Raw genomic sequence first — 22,396 nt, 5'->3', positions numbered from 1 at the left:
TAACTGGAAAATGAGAGGAAATGAATGATACAAACTAAAACTTAATCAAAAGTCATAAAAAAAAACTTTTCGAGACAGTAATATTACCGTAGTCCACGTAACTATTTAGTATACGAATTCCAATTTTATGTTTTGTTTAAAATGCACTCGTGTGAGATGTGTGTGGAATACTTGTAGTCAAATAATATCAGTTATGACTTATGAGAGTTCATTGTGTACAGGATGTGATGTGTGTTTGTTTTCCTTCGTCGAAAGTTTAATGTTTTCTAGTAAGAGAAATTCTATTATAATATTTTTTCAACACTTTTTGTTATTGGTGGAATATGAGTATCTCTAAACATGGGTCTCTTTTTCCATTTAGTGGATCCTAGCCTATTAAGAAATTAGTGCAACCTAGATTAACTTCCCAGTGTGTTTGGTACCATGTTTATGATGTAGGCATTGAGGGTTTTTTTTTTTTTTTTTTTAAAAAAAAGGTCAAAATCAGGATAGAAGCAGGAGTTTATGAGGAGTGTGAATTTTTTTTACACGATTATTTAAATAGTTAATTTTTAAGAAATAATTATTTAATAAATAATAGTATAAAATATTTATTATTAGTTTATGGATAAAATTAGAGGTATAATTTACTAGTAGAAATTTTTTAAACAAATATCAATTCAAAAACTTATTTCTATATATATTTTTTTAGTTTCTTCACATATACATAAAGGATTCTAAGAAATGGAGGGGAGGGGGCCAAGACCCCTGCTTGTCCTCCGTTTTCTGATCAAAATCGTGTTAATATAAAAGGGAGCTTAAAATATTAGAGCTACTCCACCGGAGTTTCTTAAGTTAGTTCTTAAAATTAAGCAATTTAAAAATATTATTGGAACAAGTTAGTGCATTCAAATAGAAATTGTTTATATAAGTAACTAAAACCAATTAGCCAAGGTTGTTTAACTGTTAAAAAATCTTAAGTTAAAATGAAAGTTCTTATGCAAATAAAGAGATAAAATGTGACCCAGTAAGTTAAGAATTCAAGTAAAAATTAGTGAGTATTCTTAAATCTAATGTGAGAAATTAAAAGAGACGAACTAAAAAAGAGCTAAGAAATTAAATTGATTTTATTATTTTTTTTGCATTGGAGATATTCTTAGTATTAAGCAAGACAAAACCGACGAGATCAAATAAGGATCAGTATTGATATGACAAGAAAACACAGCTTAACTAATAAAAAGGCAAAATAGGAAGAATATGTTAATAAAAAATGTTGATAATAATACTCCAATAATTAGATTAAGTAACAAAACAAAAATAGCAAATAGAATGACAAAACTTAGAGAGAGAGAGAGAGAGAGAGTCAAGTTAAGTTGTTCTACGAGCCTATGCAAAAAAACGTTGACACATTTAGGCAAGCATAGCACCTTGAAACGGAAGTAGACGAAAACATGAAAGCAAAATAGAGGACATATTGGTATTGGTAGAAAGTAGAGTTTTGCGTGGTCATGAGTGGTTTAGTTTATTTGTGAAAAGTTGAATGCGTGTGTCTCCAAGCCTGAGAGAGTAAGTTGCTTTCTTGTATTCGGCCCAAGTGAATGGTCGGAAGAGAGAGGGCCTCTGAGGTGTGACCATAACTGAGGGAGCAACAATGGTAGCATGGAGGGGTGGAGCCCCAAAATATGCCACTGACATTCTACACTTGTATGAGTTCGTCATAGCCCTGTGTCTCACGCTTACAAATCTTCCATTTGTCATAACCTTAACACAACACAACACAACACCATATCAATCACTTCCACTTTTGTTCCAACTCTTGTACCAAACTTGAACGGTAACTTGTCATCATGCTTTTATTGTTCAACCAAACATCACACCAATAAATTACAGATCCAAACCCTAATAAATGATTTCACATAATTATAATTACTCAAGTATTGTCCATTTGCGAAATTTTATACTTTTTACTATAATAAACTCTTTTATTTTTTAATCAATTCTTCCCAAAATATTTTAAAGCAGCAGATATAGTACATTTATTTGATTGATTCAGTACTGAAAGGACCTTGACCGAAATTCAGCCTAAAAGCTGCAGTGAAAATAAAAATATTGATTCCCATGTCATTTCACTTCACTTCAGCTCCCATCAAGTTGGGCATTCTTTAAGATTTTTTTCCTCTTTCCGTGCCAGCATACAGAACGGGCCCTCCCACCGACCCTCTTTATTCTGCTTAGCAAAACGAATCAAGGCAAGGCAGTGTGTTCGTGTTTGTGTTGTGTGGGGTTAAAGAAATTAACATTAAGCATTACATTTTATTAAGATAATTATTTTTTAATAAAATGAGAGTGTAAAAATGTGAATTCTATCTTCTTTTTTTTATTTTTTATTTTCTTTCACCTTAAACGATCATACTCCCAAACAGGGGCAGTTGAAAATTAAATGATCATACTCCCAATTAATCTTCGATTAAAAATTATTACAGTTAAGACAGAGAGACATAAAGATTCAAAATTACTTAATAATGTATGCACAAAAATGTTGATACATAAGAAAACATAAGATAGCATTCGTACCTCTAGTACATCACCCACGTTCACATAGAATGCTGAGGGGTCAGGGGTGACTGGGATCCAGACCCCATCTTGAAGGGAAATTTGGAGGCCACCCACTTCGTTGGATCTGAGAATGGTTATGATCTGAGGATCAGAATGCTCTCCAAAGCCAACCTTGGTAAATTTTTGTGACATGTCTTTGTTGTTGTCCTTGTTAATTATAGGTGGGTAGTGATTGAGCCTTAGAACTGAGTCACTGTCAACATCCCTTATGAACCTGCTGAATATCCAAGTGTCCGGGACCCCCAACCCCTCTGCTATTAGCTCCAATATCTCACATGCGAGCTCCCTCACTGCTTCTGTGTATGCACTCAATGTAGAGCTGCCATGTGCAACAAGAGCAATCACACACTAGTTAGTACTTAGTTTTTACATTACACTACTTTTTCTTTTCAAACCAAAACCATTGCTCAGACAAGTGGCTGGCATGGCAATTATGACACACTTTACTGCTCCTACCATAGCTATAGAGCTAGTTAACTAGCCGTGAAAGTGAAGTGCTGCAGCAGAATGACTTTAATTTGACCTCAATCTGGATCTGATTCACTCACTGACTACTACTCTCTGCATATGTTCTTTTACTGCTTTCATCTCCATTTATAACATCTTTTTCAAAAATTTATTTTTCTTTTTCTATAACATTTTTTTCTAATTTTTAAATATATTTAATTATTTTTTCATTACTTACTTTTATTTAATTATTTTTTCATTAAACATTAATAAGAAACAAATAAATAAAGAATAATTTTAAAATAATAATATAAATAATTGATACATTTAGTGTGATAAGTATTATTTTTCTTTTTAAGGAACGTAAATTAATTAAAAAAATTTATAATTAGAAACAAAAGGAATAACATTTTAGCAATTTCTTTTCTCTACTTGCATGTTAATTTGATTCCAACTTTTCTAGTTAGAATTTGATTGAAACTTTTTATCTATAAATATTCATTGTTAATTTTTTTAGTAGAAAAAATTAAATTTATGATTTTTTTAATTACCAAATCAATTTTATATGTTCCGAAGGATTATGATATTATGCATTTTGATTTTATTATTATTTTATATAAATTAACATATTTGGTACTCTCTAGTATACCAAGTACCTGGATTTTTCTTGCTATGTAAAGATAAAGATATAGAGGAAGATAATTATACGCAACTTTATATTTACATATGCAAAAAAACTGTTTTAAGATTTGAATTAATCATCAGGCTGTCACTAACACACAATTTTACCTCTAATAATTAATCAAATTTAAAAAACGGATACTTATGATTGATCTAAACAGTGTATGCGTGGGGGATTTAGCAGCAACAATAATGTAATAGTATTTATCTTCTGTGAAGCGAAAACATTTCTCTGATTCTAACGGTACTTTCTCTGTGACTCCTTATCAGCTGTGTTGATTTTGTTTTAAATTTATTTTGAAAATGAATTTAATTGGACGCAGGAGTTGTGACTGATGAGTGTTGACATGACCAGAACTTTCAAGAGAAAAGGTCAAGTGTCTCTGACATATACCGTCCCACCTCCTAGGACTACCTCTCCCTCCCCCGTAGTCCCATGTGCAACGCCAATATTTACGTCCAAATATATATATATTTGGTCTCACCTTTACAAAATCATTATTCTCACTCTAATTTTAACTAATTGAACCAACTTCAAGGTATATTCATTTATAAAAAAAAATAGTGAAAAAAGAGAAAAATTAAATATTAAAATAAAGTATGACTTATATTTTGATTTAATTTTTTATCTAATTTTCTTTTTCAATCTACAGAAGGATCCTAAATATTTTTTAGGATAAAAGTGTGATGGGCTGTTAATTTGATCTCTGAAAATTTTTGTACAAAAAACTGTTATTTTCTTATTTTTCTAATAAAAATTAATAATACACACTTATAACGAACATGTTTTGAGGCTGTAAATACAGAAATACCATTACAAAAATTTAATAGCTTCAGTATGATGATAGTCGAGATTAAATAAGTCTAGAAAGGCATTTAAAAGCTGAACATATTTTCATTATGATAACTGTGAAACAGAAAACATATAAAAATCAGTTTTCGTATGTAGCTTGCAATTAAAAAAATAGTGATGATTTTTTAACAAGACAAATATCCATTCAACATACGTCCTTTTTCTTCATGTTCCAAAAAGTAATGCATCGTATTATGTTCCAAAATTAATTTTTAGAATTCTCAAACAAATGAAGTATATAAGTTGTACAGTAAACAAATAAAAGAAAAAAGAGAACATAAACAAATTTTCATCAGTCTTACTATTCATAACAAATTTTCAAGATTTTCATTATGGAAAAACAAATAGAGCAAGAAACTCAACTTGTAGCATAATGCAGATTGATCACTTGCAATATGCCATTCCTTAAAGAATATATAGTTAAACTCAGTTTCATTACTTATGCAATGGAGGGAAAACGTTTTAACTTTGAAACGTTGATACTCTCTTCGTTGTTTCCTAGCCGGTCGGTCAGATACAAGCTAGTTTATACTTTATACTTATTGAACTGAGCTACTCACCGTGTGTGTATTATATATATATATATATATATATATATATATATATATATTGTAGAAAATGTACAAGAATTATTAGTTATTTTAAAAATGAAAATAATAGTTAGAGTATAAATCATATTTATATAATAATTTATTAAGATTGGCCTAATGAGAATTTTTTATAATTTCTATGAAGATCTGGATTAAAAAATCACTATTGTCACTTAATGCAAAAAAATAAATTACTAATATATACATATATTTTTATATTATTAATTAATTCCCATATATAATACTCTATTAACATAATTAGAGATCCAACTCTGACATATACTTAAAAAAACTCAAACTACTTGTCACAATTGTGTCACACCTTAAAAGTATCTTAAATATTATTTATGTAGCGCTCACAGCAACTATTAAAATGAAAATTATTGGTACTAGATTATATGTGACATGCGGACGAAAAATTATTACATGATGAACTACTTTGTCTCAATCAATTTTCACATGATGACAAATATTTAAGTTTTTATTTTATTTTTCATAAATTAAAAATATGAGTGAAAATTAATATGTGAGAAAATAGTAATAATAAAGTATCCGTGGGACAGTTAATAGGAAAGCAACCATGCAGTTAATGTTATGCAGACAGAGACAGATAGAACATACTAGTTTGCTAATAATAATAAGTTCTGGATCGATGATCATACCTGACGTTTAATGGGTCAGTGGATATAGTTTTGGATATCTGAGAAATGGAGTGAGTGGTGGCACTGAGGAGAAGGTACTCCACCTCACCCATGTCCCCATTCAACCCTATGTTCTTGCACCCATATGCAGGTGCTGCCACTTTCTTCTCTGCCACCGGTTTTGTAAAGAAACTAAACCCTGCTTCTTCAGTTTTTGATATCACTTCGTGGCTTATACCGTGGTTTATCACCTTGAAGAAACCGTACTCTTCGCACGCTTTCACTATGAGCTTTGTCACTTGTGACCTTTCTGCTGTTAGGTCCACAACGGGAATAAGCTCGTTGCTGGGTAGAATCCCTTCGCTCCTTATTGAGTTTGGGGAAGCCAACACCATGTTTAGTTTGTATATATTAATGTTCCTCTCTCTGGAAACAAATAAGCAAAAAGAGTGAAAGGGAAATGAAATAAAAACTACAAGTATAGAAGTTGGAGCTGAATATGTTAATATTGAAGGATTTGGTGAATATGGTGGGTTGTACGAGGAAAGAAAAGTATAGTAAGAAAGGGGAGTTTGGGAAAATTATAAGATATGCAATAGACGACGAAGAGAAGGGAAGGTGGTGAATTGTAGCTTGCGATCGTGGGGTATTTATGCAGCAAGAATCGTAGAGAATCCATAGGAGGAAGAAAAAAATATATTTAATATATGTACCACTGTTCAATTATATTAGTAAAAAATTATGTTAATACTTATAAAAAAAGAATTTTGTTGCAAATAATAATCATACTCTCTGGTAAAACACAATTGTGATAAAAAAATGTTATGAATGTAATAATTTTTATAATTTTAAATAACTTTTTAAAAAAGACACATTTATAGCAATTTTTAATTATGATAATGCAAATTTTTTCATATTAATAACGTATAGAAAATAACTATATATTTGATTTAAATATTATTATATAATGCCAATCAATAAATATTATTGAATTTTATAATTGTTTTAGATTCATATTAAGCTTATAGGATATTTATATAACCTTTTGTTTTTATACTTAGAAATGATTTCAAATTAATATTATAAAAGAACTTATATCAAAGTTAAACTTTAACTAAATAAGTAAAAAAAAATCTTTAACTAAATTTGGACTACGGTGAATTTTACACTTGAAAACGAAGTACTACAACTTGCAAAATTCCCATTTCCCACACTGGAACGTTGACTTTTTTCCCACTTTCTTGACTGGCTCTAGCTTTTTTTCACTTTAGTTAGTATTTACCGGTCTAAATCGTCCTTTTCATTTACCTTTTTTATTGTCTTTTTGACTTACTACACTTTCTCTCGTCCTTCCTTTTCTATCTCACTTTCACGTGCCAAATGTTTTTGGTTGTTATTTTTTTAGAATAATTTATATTTTGATTCTTTAATTTTACTTTTTTTTTCTCTATATTTTTGTCCTTTCATGTTTCATAAATAAACATTTGGCTAATAATAGATCCCACTAGGACCCAAATCTAGATTACTTAATAGATAAGAATTGAATTTAACAAAATTAATAAATAATACTTCTAGAATTACTCAGCTGTTTCTTCCATTCATATACTAATTTGTTTACTTTTGTTGTGCCTTTGAAAAGTTGAAACTATGGCGGTTTTAGCCTTTCCAATATTTCCATCTACACTTGCTTTAAATAGGTGGCTTTCCCGTTCCCACAGAATCAATATATTATAGGACCACGCTTCGCTGTTTATGGTCACCCTAATTATATATACCAAGGGCAGCTAACAATACTACACGTCCCTATCAAATCCTAGTGCTATTGAGTAGTGAGTACTCACATGTCTTTAAAGGGTCATCAGGGTGCCTTTTTTTTTCAACTTGACATATTATTACACCTATATGCATGTATATATCCCTCATCTTGAAAAACTTCAATGGTTTGTTTATACTTCGTTTTCTTCGTTACCCTATTTGTACCCAAATCCGTAAAGCATCTGCATCCGCTTGCAGATGCAATCTTTACATTTATGATTTTCTTCCTCAGTTCCTCTTTGAATATTTCAATCATGGAATTGCCAATTGAGTGTAATATGATCAGGTGATAGTGAAACATGAAATTTAAAGGCCCCATCTCGGCATCTCCAAGCCATGCTAAAATTCATTTATTTGAGTCAAACTTTATAAAAATAAACTTTTGAAAGAAATTATTTTCTCAAAAAATAATCTTTTCCAAACATAATACCACTTTATTAATGTGAGTATATTTACATTTCGTACGATTAGTGAAATAATTACATTTAACGATGGAAGAAAAACAGTAGTCTTTTTGCCATTCATCTTCTTTGACTTATAACATTGTTGGACTACTGCATAATAATTATTTAATATATATAAAGTATACTGATGTGATAGTGATACTATAGAAGAGGAGTAAGTGACTGCACGTTGCTGTGAGATTTGAAAATGATAAATATACACGGTTTCGCGCAACTAAACATATTTTAAACTTGGCAACGACCCTCTAGCTCACAAAAATTTATTATAAGCACAACCTAAAAAAAATTATAAACACGTTAGAATATCCTTTTGACATATATAGCTATTTTATTCTTTGAATACACACGAAACATTAATTTAAATTTAGAAAATAATTTAATTTAGTTGCCAAATCTTAAAAACAACATTAATATGATTCATAAATCAAATCCTCCATAAACATAGTATCATAACTTGTACTGAAGAAAACCCGCTAAGGTTGGCCAAATAATACAAAATTCAAGTAATTTTGTATGAAGTTTTAGATTTAAATGTCATTATCATTATAGTGCACAGAAAAAAATTGTACTGAGAAATAGGACCTAGACATATTTTTTAGATCGATTACGTTCTCAGTTCTTTTATACAAATATAACTTCATTTATTTTTAATTTTTGAAAAAATAATTCGCTGAACTTGGTTCTAGTAATGCCTTAGATTTTTTTACATTATTGTTACCATCACTTATCCTTTGTTCATTTTAGTATAAATAGACAGGAAAGAAATAGCCAGGGAAAACGGAAATAAAATAGAACTATATTAAATTTTCTTTGTTTATTTGAAAGAAAAAAAAATTATTCGTGTGGGACCTACTAAAACACACCTTATCCTAAATTATTATGAATTGAGAGGAAAAATATACCTCCATCCTTTTTTTATTTTAATCCCTTAAAAATAAATAAATACTTTTTTAACATATTATTTTTATGTTATGTGTTAGAGTTTTTGTATAATTTTTTTGGGTTAGAAACAAATGTCACCTTTTTTTCCAAAAATAAATTAATATTGTAATTCATTTGACAATACTTAAATCTAGGGATGGGGTAGATCCAGAAACCTATTAAATAAGACTAGTTTTTTTTTCTTCCTTTGTAGTAATTGTTTAATGCCTAACTTTAATAAGTATTATTTTTAAAAATATATATTTACTATTTTTACACATAAAATTAAAATTAAATTTTATTTTAAAGGATAATAACATTAACCATTATCATAAAAACAACAAACATATAATTATTTTTGCAAAATTTTATTATAATTATCACCTTAACCATTTAGTAATAACAAACACAAATAATATTACATAATTTTATACTAATTAACCTTGATTATTATTATAAAAATAACATAAATAATTAATTTTACACAATTTTATATTAACTAACTTAAAAATATATATCTAGCTACTTGAGAAGTCTCAAAGGAGGGAAGATCAAGCCCATGCGGGTCGCTTTCTCCATTTGTCCTTGCTTAAGCCCATTAACAATGTAGTCAACCGTTTTTGAAAATCTTTTACTAGTATGTGTAAAAGAAAGTGTAGGTCTAACTAATAGGTTCATGATATGAGGTGCCTAGAGACCCTGGTAAATAAATAGTGTAAATATGTTCTCTTTATGATTACATCATTCAACTACTCTCATCATGAGTTTGTCTCATTAAAAACCTTGGAATTTGAGCTCTTGTTATCATGAATGAAGACTTGACTTCTTCGTTCAAAGGATTTGTGGAACACATGACATTTCGATATATTTGATAACGTCTTCAACAAAAAAATAAGTAAAATTAATTAATGTTCTAAATTTGTATAAAGTTGGTCTTTTTATGTTTTTTCTTACATCAAGGACAAAATATAGGAGTAAAAATTAATTTTTAATTAATAAATGTCTTTAAATAATTTATTTAATATTATCTTTTACACTCATCTAAATAAATGGAGAAAATCTTCTCTATTTTTAAAAAATATTTATCTATCTAAGCAACACATTTCTTTATTTTTATTCTATTTCTACATTCTTATCTGTTTTTGTCTATTTCACTTCTTATCCAAACAAAGCATCAATGACAATATGACATGATTAGATACATGCAAGTCACTTCTTTTGTTTTTTTATTTTTTTTTTGAATGAAAAGGGGGAAAATCCAAAACAAGACAAAAGTATGCAAATCATTACTAAATAATGATAAAAATTATTTTCAAAGTTTTAAAAATATACAAAAATCAAAACTATTTTTATTATATAACCAAAATCAAATCAAGTCTTATTAATATAAATTAAAATACATATTTTGTGTAAGTACCAATAAATTATTGGTTTGATGATACTAAATTTGATCATTTTAAATGATATTTTCTTATAGAAATTAACCATCAATAAAAGTGAATAGATATTCCATACTAATAACATAATAACCAAAAAATAAACTTCATGTTATTTTTATAATTAAATTAAATATTATTTTTAAAGAGTAACATTATTGTCATATATGAAGCGTTTACTCAAATTTTTTTTATATTTTCATTTTTAAAAAGTATTTAAACGCAGCTGCGGTGCAAAGTTAGGTTTATGGAAGAGGACAATAATTGACCAACTGTTGGATTTAAAAAAAAAAAACTAATTCTTATAATAATTAGGAGGTCTCCAACCAATACTAAACAGACCTTTCAGCTAGCAAATTTTAATTTATTTTGTTGGTTGACTGTTTAAGAGGTAGGTTTGCTTTTTCCAATGCACAAAGTAGATTATCCAATACTTGGAAGCCAAATGCTATTTGAATACTTATAGAAAAAAATTAACATAAACCAGTATTAGAGAGAAAGTTCCTTGTTGCTTCCACTAGTTCACGTACATGTTAACGGGTCTAAAGTAACTTGGAACTAGGTAGATTCACTGTTTATTTATATTTTTATGGATGATTGTGAGGTTGTAGTTCTAATATTAAACTTTCAATTCAACGCCCCAGGTTCTTATTTCATAAAGAAATGGTATTATTAATTATTAGAATTGACTTGAGTAGGTCTTTGTTCACAAGTACATTGCTGGTCACTTAGGGTCCTCCTTCTAGGCTATGGTTTGGTAAACAGGGGTCCAGACAGAGTCCTCTTTGCCCATCAATTATTAATACACGAGACGGAATTATTCTATCACACAGATAATTGCCCATCAAAAGCGATAGTACACTTTGTATCATATCACACAAATTATTGACCACCAAAAGCGATAGTACACTCTTTCTATAGGATGTGTTCAATTAGAATCAACTATCCAACTTACTAAGATCATTTATTAATTTTTATAATAAAAATCTTTATAAAAAATTATTTTGTTAACCTAAAATATTAAATGACTAAGGATATGACATAATCTTAACCATTGATTTAGGTTAAATCTTAGCCTTATATATTTTTTAAGTTTAATTTTCATGTACATTAAAAAATTATCTCAAGTATAGCTTTTATAATAGTTAATGTAAAATTCCATAAATTTATCATAATAAATTATAATTAAATAATTATATAAAAAATATTTACGGAGACATTTGTTTTAATGATCATATTATATTAAGGAGAATCGCATTCCTAGGAGTATAGTGTGAAGGAATAGTATTCCCATGAATATTTTAATTGACATTGTAACTTCAGAAAAGTTAAAATTTTATTTGATTAAAAAATTGAAAAAAAATGTGGAAAAAGAAGTATGAAATGACGAAGAAGGGAAAAGGTAATTAATGTCTGAAGTACTAATAACTTGTATTCTCATACAAATGTAAGATACCCACCTTTTAACATGGCAAAAGGAGATATGAAAAAGAAAACATGGAAAAAGGAGATATGAAATAGTACCAATAATGAAGGGAAGAGATAGTTAATGTATGGAATACTAGTAACTAGTATTCCTATAGAAATATAAATTATCCACCTTTTAACATGGAAACGAGAAGCAAGTGATGAAATGTGGAAGTTTTTTATTTCTAAGAATCAACAATTCCTATGAGTATTTTTCCAGAACTTGCATCAAACGCGAGATCTTCCTAATTAAGCTAAGTTTCTTATAAATCTTTTACTACTATACTTTAAAACAGACACATTCTATATTATCAATACATTCTAATTACCCTTTCAAAAAAATAAATAAAAATACATTATAATTAAATTCAACCTTTCCAGCTCCGTCTTCGTTCCCAAGCCACCACCCATTGAAACCCAAGAAAACCATTGCCCCGAGCCATGCCATCTTTGAAGAATCATAATGTAAAAACCATAATTGCTATAAAAAACAATATATAATCTAAAAAGTAAAGGATTAACATGTAACAGAGGTCCATCTCTTCAGTGTTTCCAAAATATGTCCATAAATGCATGTGGTCCATAAAAATATCACCTTGGTTTGAAGAGGATGGTCATGGGGCCGCACACGAATTGAAGAAGACAATACATCTTCTGTTCTTGTTATTCAACTTTCTGATTTCCGGCCTTTTCGATTTTAGAAACTTAAAAAATGAGGTAAAATGTAAAAATAAAAATAAAAACAATTAAAATTTAACCTAAATCAGTGCTAAACATTATTTTATCATTAACTATTTAACCCTAAAAGAATATAGTTTGTGAATTGATTAAGATGACTTAAAAGGGAAAGATGTTTACTTAGTGAACTACTTTTAGAGCCTGTACAATGTACATGATATAATTTTATATTGCTATTTTTTTAATATATAAATAACATTTAAGATTTATAATATATATATATATATATAATACTTTTGATAATTTCTTTTAAAAAATAAAATTCAATTTAAAAATGAAAATGATGAATAGAAAGAAATAAAATGTTAAAAAAATCTCTAAATTAAATTGCTCTCATTAAAGAATATATAACTAGAGAAAACAATGAATAAAATTTGAGTAAAATGTTATAATATTCATTTTCATACCGACATAGATAACTTTATTTATCATTCTCGTTCCATTGGATATCATATATCCATGCTTATATCTATTACCTACATTTAAGAGTAAGATTAATAAAAAAGTTAACTAAAAAAAGTGTTACAACTAAATATTCATAAATCATTTAAACAAAATATAAGGAGCTTAATCATTATTAACTGTAAATGTCACGATTGTTAGAATTGATGAAATCTAATCTAACAATAAACTTTTGAGGATAACTATTTCTTGAACTTGCGCGTTGTGTGACTATACTCTATTAGACCTGTCAAAAAAATACTTCGACATTTACAAGGTTGTTATGTTTTATCCCCTTATTCCCTTATATCATTTATATTCACCAACAAAGAGGGATGAAATTGTAACCAAGTTATTTTGTTTTATTTTTTTATAATAACTTGAAAATTGTTTTTAAAAGGTTTTTTTATATAAAAAAAAAATCACTTGCCTGTTCTCCAAGAATGCATAGGTACATTTTATCACAAGCTTTATGTTAACAGACACCACGAAATATGGCAGAATACATTGGCTTGGCAACCCTAGGTTGTTCTAATCATGTATTCTAACAATTGGACGAGTCGTTAATTATTTGTGCAAATACAAGAATTCATGAAACTTCAAATTTAGGATGCAAATGGTTCTTTACAAGTTGTGGCAGAGATTGAAATTTGCTTTACGTGTTACATATAAATAAGAAACTGTATTAGACTGTGTGCATCTCTCCCTTTGGAGACCCCAAACCGGTTTTCCAAACATGCAATATGTTAAAGTTGGGAAAGTGTTTTTTTCTTTCAAATTTCAATGCATAATAACAATTAACAAATCTAATGCACAAAATGGAGAATGAAGAATATGTTATGCTGTTACTATGAGAGTAAAAATACAAGAGTGTTGATAAATGAGATTGCAACATGTAGCAATTATGTATTGGCAAAATACTAAGTTACTTCTTATCGGTTTCTGTCTCGGTCTAATATCGTATTAGAAATTTAAATATAGATACTAGAATATTTAATTAAACTCATATTTAGTAGTAGTATTTGATAAGTATACATTTCAAAAAAAAAAGAAGAAAAACTTATTCCAAACCAATCGAGTGAAATAAATTAAAATCTGGGATTGAAAAATGAATGATAAATTGAATTCTGGTTAGTTAAGTGAGGTCCATCATCAACAGAATGAGAATCCTCCACTTCTGCTTGCCTCTTCTCTGCTCCGTCCAGTTACTGCCATTATCCAGCTGTAGTGAACTGTTCTGTTCTGTTCTTGTCATCACTGGTCGCCCATTCTTTCTAACTACCTTGCACACTGGACGCTAGTAACTGCGGGTCCTATCTTATTATTTCCCACGTTTCATCATTTTCAACTTAGACATTTATTAATTAATTTTAAAGAATCAATAAAAAAGTTAAAGTATTGTTAATCAATATCTTTAAGACATATAGTTAAGAAATTAAAAAAAAATATTTGTTACAAAAATTATAAAAGAATATAAAAAATCATAAATAATATAATTTTAATAATTTTATCTTTTTAATTCTCGAAGACACTGTTTAGTCTGTGCCAAAAAGTTACTATATCACTTTTAATTGCCAGTTTGCTTGTAAGATAAAGAAAAAAGAGAAGTTGCCAAATTCTTTGGACCTAATAATTTGAGGTATCACTCCTCATTTGGCAATTACCATGATTGGAAGATGATTTTTGGTGCGTTTTTCCTTTTTTTTTTGAAAAAAGTCAAACATTTTTTTAAAATAAAATAATAATTTTGGGTTAGGGAAACCATAATGAATGAAAAAATTACACTTTTTAACAAGTATAAAAATATTTTTATATAACTTATTTATTTATTTTTATTTATCCAAATAATCGGAGAGAAATTTTTCTATTTTTTCCTTTTTATAAGTAAACATTTAAGCTTTATTACTATTATTTTGCCACTTTATATTTATAATTTTTTGAACCTATTACTTAAAATTTCTCATTCTCTTTTATCCAATTTTTTTTTTATCATTCTCGTTATATGTTTGTTATTTTATAGTCGTGTGTTTTTTTATTTGAAAGTTAACTTTTTATCTTTCCTCCAAATGTGATTTTGTTTTAAACAGCGAAATATTTATTGAACCACAGAATTTGAGCACAAGAGGTGCCGAATTCAGCAACAGATTACGTCAAACTAAAGCACCAAGTGGCTTATGATAATCTCCCAGCCACCGATCTGATTTATCCTATACCCCCAATATATCAGATACCGCCCCCATCAACCATACTGAATTATTACAGATAAAACCCAACCAGGTCCAAATGTGTGATACATCAAAATTAAAATATTATGATTTTAATATTTATATCTCTATCTTAATAATAATAATAATAATAATAATTTTTTAAATAAATTATCCTTTGACACAGGTCTTGGTTCTACCACCAGAAAGAATAATTTAAATATATTCGCATTAATGCTAATGATTAGCTCAGATGATCTATGTTAGCTCTCTTTAGCATTTTTATTGCAAACTAATGATGGATCAACTGATGAGATCAAAAGAGATTGCGAGCAATTATGTATTTAGTTTAACTTATTTTGAAAAATGTCATTTTCAGTTGTGTTAAGAAAACTTGAAATAATAACGTTATTAAATATTAAAAAGAAAATGTTTGCAAATAGGTACCAAGTTGGGGCATTTGTAACCAAAACCACGGACCGGGGGCAGAAGTATCTTTTTGTTTGTGAAGTGTTTAGGATCCAACTAGACAGGGAATATAATTATAGATTTATAATACTATGATACGAAAATTTTTCATAAACTAAACCACGAATTAAACGTGTCACATTATAAACACCTGAATGCTCATCTCCAAAGTATTTTTGTAACAAAATTCGTGCAGAAACTGTTAATGAATATGGAATTGATTAACTCCGTTAAATATTTGAATGAAAAGTTTTATTGTTTATAATAATATTATTGGATTTGAGGAAAAATGTCTCTAACAAAAATTATTTTTATGTCTATATCCAAAAAACTGTTTATATTGCTTACGGTTCTTGGAACTTAAATTAATTATAATCAAATATGAGACTGTTTTGATTTGATTGACTTTAAGTTTTAATCTCGTTACTTTCTTTTAGAAAGTATTAAATAAATATAAAATTTATAATAAATATAATAAAAATTAAAAATATCAAATATCTCATCTATAAGTTATTACATAGTTATACTTTGTCTAGATAAATTTTTCCATAAATATTTATTGGAAAAAGTTAATTGAACTTTTTACGTGAGTTAAAATCAACTTATGTATTTTGTGTTTGAAAAAGTTATATGAAAATAAATTTTATAAAAATTAAGTATATAAGTTTATTTTAATTTATGATAAAAGTTTTTATTTCACCTTCTTATTTTCTTTTACTATACATGTTTCTGAAAGAATTTATCCAATCATAGCCTTTATAGTAACATGTTCTTTAAATATAGACTATCAAAAACAAATTTATATGACATAATAATTTCATGCATATACCTTTGGTGAAATAGTTACTTAAAGAATATCTTTACTTAAATATATATTTAAAAAATATATAAGAAATAGAAATAAACGCAAGTGAGATCATAATTTTATAAATAAAAATATAAATGTATGTATAAGTTCAATTTGGATCAGATTGAGTAGGTTTTAATGTTAAAATTGAAATATAATCTAATCAATTTTTTTATTGAATTAAATTGGTTTATGAACAACTCAAATTCATGTTGTGCCAATTATTGTGTGGCAGTACCTATCAGATTTAACATAATCGATAAATAATTGAATTTCTTAATCACACTGATAGAGGTTCGATCCTGTGTGAGATATTTTTTTAAGGAAAAAAAATTGTTGTGTAGCAGTTGAAACTTGAAACTTGAGAACATGAACAAATAATAAGAGTAATTTTTTCCTATTTTATGTTTTGGTCTAATATGAAAGAATCAGTATGAATGCCTTTGTAAAGCTTTATACAAATAGTATTTAGAATTGCTAAGAGGAGGTACATGTGAACATATCATACAAGAAGTCCACGCAGCCCAACTCAAGTGGAGATGTTAAGAATAAGTATCACTGCTGATATTTTAACACAGAGCCTATTATAGTATTACGTCCTAGAAAGCCTACTCCAAAGTCCATATTTCATTCTTTATAAAAAAGAAGTCCATATCCCATATTTCATAAGAATAAGTTTTAGTTTTTAAATTGAGAACCAAATAATTAATTTATAATTTTTTAAAAAAGAAATTCTAATTCCAGATTTTTTGGGGGTTTGAAAACTCTGGTTAGATTTGTATATGCAGGGAAAAACAACACGAGGGACAGGAACATGAAATTTCAATAGCTTAGGAAAACTTAGGGTCAAAGCAAAAGCATCTCACATTTCAACCTAGTATGTATTGTAATGCTTCTGATTGTCTATTTCTTGATGACTCAATATTTTGATTGATCAAACTCTTTCACAGTTAGAATTCTTGGTAAGTAACATTTTCAAGACCTTGACAATATGTTTCGACTACTTTCAAGATTTAATGATTGTCTCTATAAATTAACATGAAACTTTTTAACTGTACTTATATGCACAGCTCAAGTTTTCTTTAGACAAACAACAGAATCCAGTAAAAAACTTCCAACTCGTTAGAAATACTCAAAATAAAATTGAATTTCTTTCAGAACTTGCAAGGCTCGAAAGTCGAAACCAACCACAGATGATATATAAATCCGTTGAAGATCCTGCTCAAAAGGACTTTGAAACGAAGCACATATTCTGACCTTGCGGCGTTTGGAAACCATTTCATTTCAATGCCAGAACCTAGTGGATTTTAGTATTTTACACAATAAAACAAGCATGCTACATTTTATATAGATTTTAGTAGTTAACGCTGTTGTACAACAATTACACAAGAGCTAGACAGAAACATTTGTGACAGATGGGACTTCAAATTAATCCTTTTGGCGTTTGGGCAGGGGAAATGACACTCTCTGATGGGGATTCGGCTGCGTGTCTACCTTCTGTTCCTGAGAGGGATTGGGAATGGTAGCTTCTTCATCCTCTGTTTCTTCTAAAGGTTGGGCAGGCCTTTTGTTAGGAATTGCAAACTGGTAGTTTGGACTGATTAATGTGTCCTGATCAGGTGGAAGTGGGATACCAGGTCCTGCTATAGTCTTTGGCAATGGTATCTTGTTGCGGTTTTGAGCCAACTCCAGAAGCACCTGGCAAGTGATTACATTAAACATATTATCTTTCAAGGGGACATATTATTGCTTCAAGGAAAATAGTAGATGGTATTGGGTCACCAAAGAGACAGGGATCCTTTCACACAAGCAAATATTTCCAGATTATAGCTCATGATATGGTATCTAACAAAATGAATCTCAGCAAAACATTTCTACTTTCTAAATAATTTAGAATGTATGTGATCTCGTCCCACCAAATGGCTGTCTCACCCATAACTTCCAAAACAACTGTCAATTAATAATTAGCACAGATTAATTTCTGCAAGCCAGTAATGAAACTGCAATACAGAAAGGTGGGGGCCTAGAAAGCTAGAGCCCACAAAAGAGAAGAGACAAGAATAATTTACATGAAATTTATTACTTAATCCGATTTGATAATTTAAAAAGCAAATTTATTAAAACTATATAGCACAGGTTCTTGTACCATGGTTGTCAAATTCAACTTATATAATTGTACATATTTACAATTCTAGGCAAGGAAAATGAGTTAACTCGCTTGAAAACTTGTTCTTGCACAAACTTGGGCAGACTGAAGTAGATTCATTCATGGTTTCATGCAAACTTGGTCAGTCAGAGTGCCCTATTTAGCAATCAAGTTTACTGGAGTACAGTGTTCTTATCTTACTGCCAGTGCAGGTTTTGATTTGAAGACAATCAATGAGATCTGTAGATGGTTTTTATGGTCTGGTTCTGATATAAGCTCAAAGGAAATGTTGGTTGAAAATTTGCCGGGATTCATCAGTGGAGTGGAATAAAGCTGCTATATTGAAACATGTCTGGGTTCTGGCTGCAAAAGCCCTTCAGTCAAGGTATGTATTCTACATACAATGCTTCTCAAAAATAGATTTTGTTGGTGTATTAAACCAGCAAATAATGGTAGCAGGATTTGTCGTAAACTTTTACATGTGAGAGAGTTGGCTCTAAGATACATTATACATGACATTGGCAATGGAGCTAATACATCTCTTTGGTATAACTCTTGGCTATCTATAGGTTCTATAGTTGAGAAACATGTATGGTGAGAGGTCATAGGCCGGTCTAGTGTTCCTGAAAATGCAAGAAATTAGGGAGTGTACCAGAGCCATGAGGCCCTTGAGGCTTGAACAGTGATCAATGCCTGATCACTCAGTTTTCCATAAAAAAAAGCCAGGAGGTAAATAAGACATAAATGAACTAATAGTATCAATTCTTCACCTCAGTTGCTTCTGTTGCTAACATGGGTAGTGTGACTTTTGTGTCTTAATCCCTTCTCTTACTTAGATCATGGATTTTTGATTCTGGTGCATCAGTTACAATGTCTAATAACAAATCCCTTTTCTCCCATTTGTAACAAGCTCGGTGCACGTAATTCTATATATGCTCCAGCTTTGAGGGAAAGTGTTAAATATAGCTCATGCAACACTTGTAAATATTGGAGGGTGTACTCAATTAGGATCTTAAAAGAAATTTATTATGTAAAAAAAGATTTTTAAATAATAAAAATAAATCTTGTGATATTCAATCAAGACTATTAAGATTTTTTTTAAAAATTCAATAAAGTCCATTGATATATAATTAAGATTTTTTACAATTTAAAAAAATCTTATGATATTCAAAAGTATATAAATTTTGATGGATTCTTTTTTAGGATGAATTTTAATGGATTTCATGAAACTTTTTAGTAAAAAATACACATTAAATAATCTGACCCAAACCTTTGAGGAGACTTTTTCTTTTCCTACAAATTGACATGTTTTTCTTTTTCCATCATACATAATTCCTTGTCTTTTTATTGAATGCGATAGGCATTCATAATTTTTTTTTTACTTTTTCAACGAATGGTCAACATGTCCTGATATCTTGACTACATATTTATAAATGAACTTGAAAAATATATAGTTTTAATGAATACAAGAAGTTGACTCATGTATAAATGAATAAATATATAAATCAGGTTTGAAACAATAATTAGACATGTTTTTTATTTGGTGAGATTGTTATTGTGAGAATGACTTATCTATACTAATGACAAATATCATAATATATAATTTTTATACTATTAAAATGATTGATTGAAGAAAAATAAACCTATTATATTTATATTATATTTATAAATATGTTAGGGGAAATTAATTTGTTATGTAATAGGTTTAGGGTTCTTCGTAAAATATAAGTTTTATTTAAAATATTAATAGGCAAAATTCATGAATCTTTATCAATAATTTTAAATATTTTTTAAAAATTCACATAATTCTTTAAAATCTTAAAAATCCATAACATTCTTTTAAATCATATTTTGTAAATCCATTAAAATTTGAACTACAAAATTCTAAGTATGAAAGTCTTTAAAATCTTAAAAGTCATTATATTCTTACATATCACTGAATTTTTTATGCCAAAATAATTTTTTAAAAGGAAGATGAATAAATCATAAATGATGAATTATGAATGAATGAAATAATATTACCTCACGAGGGGGTGGTTGCGAGAAGCTGAAGTTGACCTTGGACTGAATCGCAAGCTTAACGTCGTCACAGTCAATTGCAGGTTTTCCAGCATGCTCTGAATAGACTTGTGCGTCGGTTAAGACATCGACGACGTAGCGATACCAAAGCTCAAGAAACTTGTGAATGACGCGAGGTTCGTAGTCCTCCACGCCCATTGATTTCAGCAAAGACTTCACAATCTTTGCGTCCCTTGGCATTGCCGACTCTTCCTCTTTGTCACCCATGCCTCTCTCTACTGCACCGGTTCAAAAACAAGAAGCAGTTGAAACCCAACGGTGCCCGGAGTCGCCGTGAACGGTGTCGGACGGAGTTAATTCCCAAACCCGACGCTGTCTGATTCAGAGTTTCTGATTGTAAGAAGAAGGAAAGGGCACAAAAACTCTTCCTTTTGCCATTGGGCCTTATCATACCCCACAGTTCTAATTGACCCAAGGGAATCCACCGGTTGTTCTAGGCTTTTACTCCCTGCATCTTCTTTTTTGCTCCCTGCACCCACAATAATAATTAAAGGACAAATTTACCCTTCAGTCAGCACCACCTTCCCTCCCCTGCACAACCCTGGCCATCACCACCACTATGCCATCCTCCACCGTCGCCGGCGTCTTAAAAAGCCTCATTCCTCCTTTTGTTTAAACAATTTGTGTAAAAGCTTAATTTGAAATCTCATGACTGTCATGAAACAATAAAAAACCCTAACATGTTATTGTAATACGCAACTAACATAAAACACAACATGAAAAGAAAAAGACACGTTCTTTGAGGCCTCTTTTTCCTCCTTTTGTTTTTCAAATTTCCTCTTCGTCACCCCTTGTAGATCTAGGTTACCAACATGTACATACAATGCAACTTTTGCACACATCTGATCTTGATAATTTCCTCGACAATTTCATATTTTTATTTTCTACTTTGAGCATTATGAAAAAAGACACATAGAATTGAGTTAATCAAATCTTTCGGGGATTATATTCATAGGTCCTTTTTGTTTTTCGCATTAGTGTTTTTTGTTAGAGTTTACAACCTTGCTTGTAATGTTTGGATGATGGTGGTGGGGCAAGAGATGTCCGTGGTGTAATAGACAATAGACTTTCTTAAACCTACAAACATAATTTATGAGCGTGCTCTAAATTAAGGAACATATTTGATTTTTTGTTTTAAATTTTCCATGTTGCTTTCTTTTTACGAGTTATGACACTTTACTTAATTATGTTTAAAGATAATTTATCACTTTTCTCGGAAAGAAACACTTACAAAGAAACTGAGTTTCTGTTTCTAAATCTCTTTATTTAAATTCTACTATTACGAAAGATTAACATATAAGTTTATTTTAACATTACTCGAATTGTTTACACATATGATTGATGTACAATTTATCATAGTTAAAATCATCTAATGGAGATTTGATTCAGAATTCGGGAAACTTGAATATTCTTAGACATTTTCAAGGTACAAAGTACATATGGTTAAAATGTTTTGAGAAGAATCAGTAAATTTTCCTTGAAATTTGATTTATTATAATCGAGTGGAAAGTTAGTTACATATTCAAAGATCAAAGTAGTGAACTAAAAAGAACAGTAACATAG

General features: G+C 29.2%; 2 protein-coding genes across 2 annotated transcripts; both read right to left on the bottom strand.

Annotated features, from left to right (window-relative positions):
- Positions 1-1,252: 1,252 nt before the first annotated feature.
- On the bottom strand, positions 1,253-6,414 carry LOC114393113 (gibberellin 2-beta-dioxygenase 2-like). Its single transcript, XM_028354375.1, has 3 exons — positions 5,829-6,414; positions 2,554-2,914; positions 1,253-1,740 (listed from the first exon to the last, which is right to left on the bottom strand). The coding sequence occupies exons 1-3, from the start codon at positions 6,200-6,202 to the stop codon at positions 1,486-1,488; spliced, it is 990 nt and encodes a 329-aa protein (XP_028210176.1). The 5' UTR covers positions 6,203-6,414; the 3' UTR covers positions 1,253-1,485.
- Positions 6,415-17,785: 11,371 nt separating this feature from the next.
- Positions 17,786-21,182, bottom strand: LOC114392341 (transcription initiation factor TFIID subunit 9-like). Its single transcript, XM_028353430.1, has 2 exons — positions 20,777-21,182; positions 17,786-18,306 (listed from the first exon to the last, which is right to left on the bottom strand). Exons 1-2 carry the CDS (start codon positions 21,038-21,040, stop codon positions 18,037-18,039), a joined length of 534 nt encoding a protein of 177 aa, XP_028209231.1. The 5' UTR covers positions 21,041-21,182; the 3' UTR covers positions 17,786-18,036.
- Positions 21,183-22,396: the final 1,214 nt, after the last annotated feature.

The sequence above is a fragment of the Glycine soja genome, chromosome 17 (assembly GCF_004193775.1).
Source record: "Glycine soja cultivar W05 chromosome 17, ASM419377v2, whole genome shotgun sequence".
NCBI lineage: Eukaryota > Viridiplantae > Streptophyta > Magnoliopsida > Fabales > Fabaceae > Glycine > Glycine soja.
This window is presented reverse-complemented; position numbering and strand designations above follow the sequence as displayed.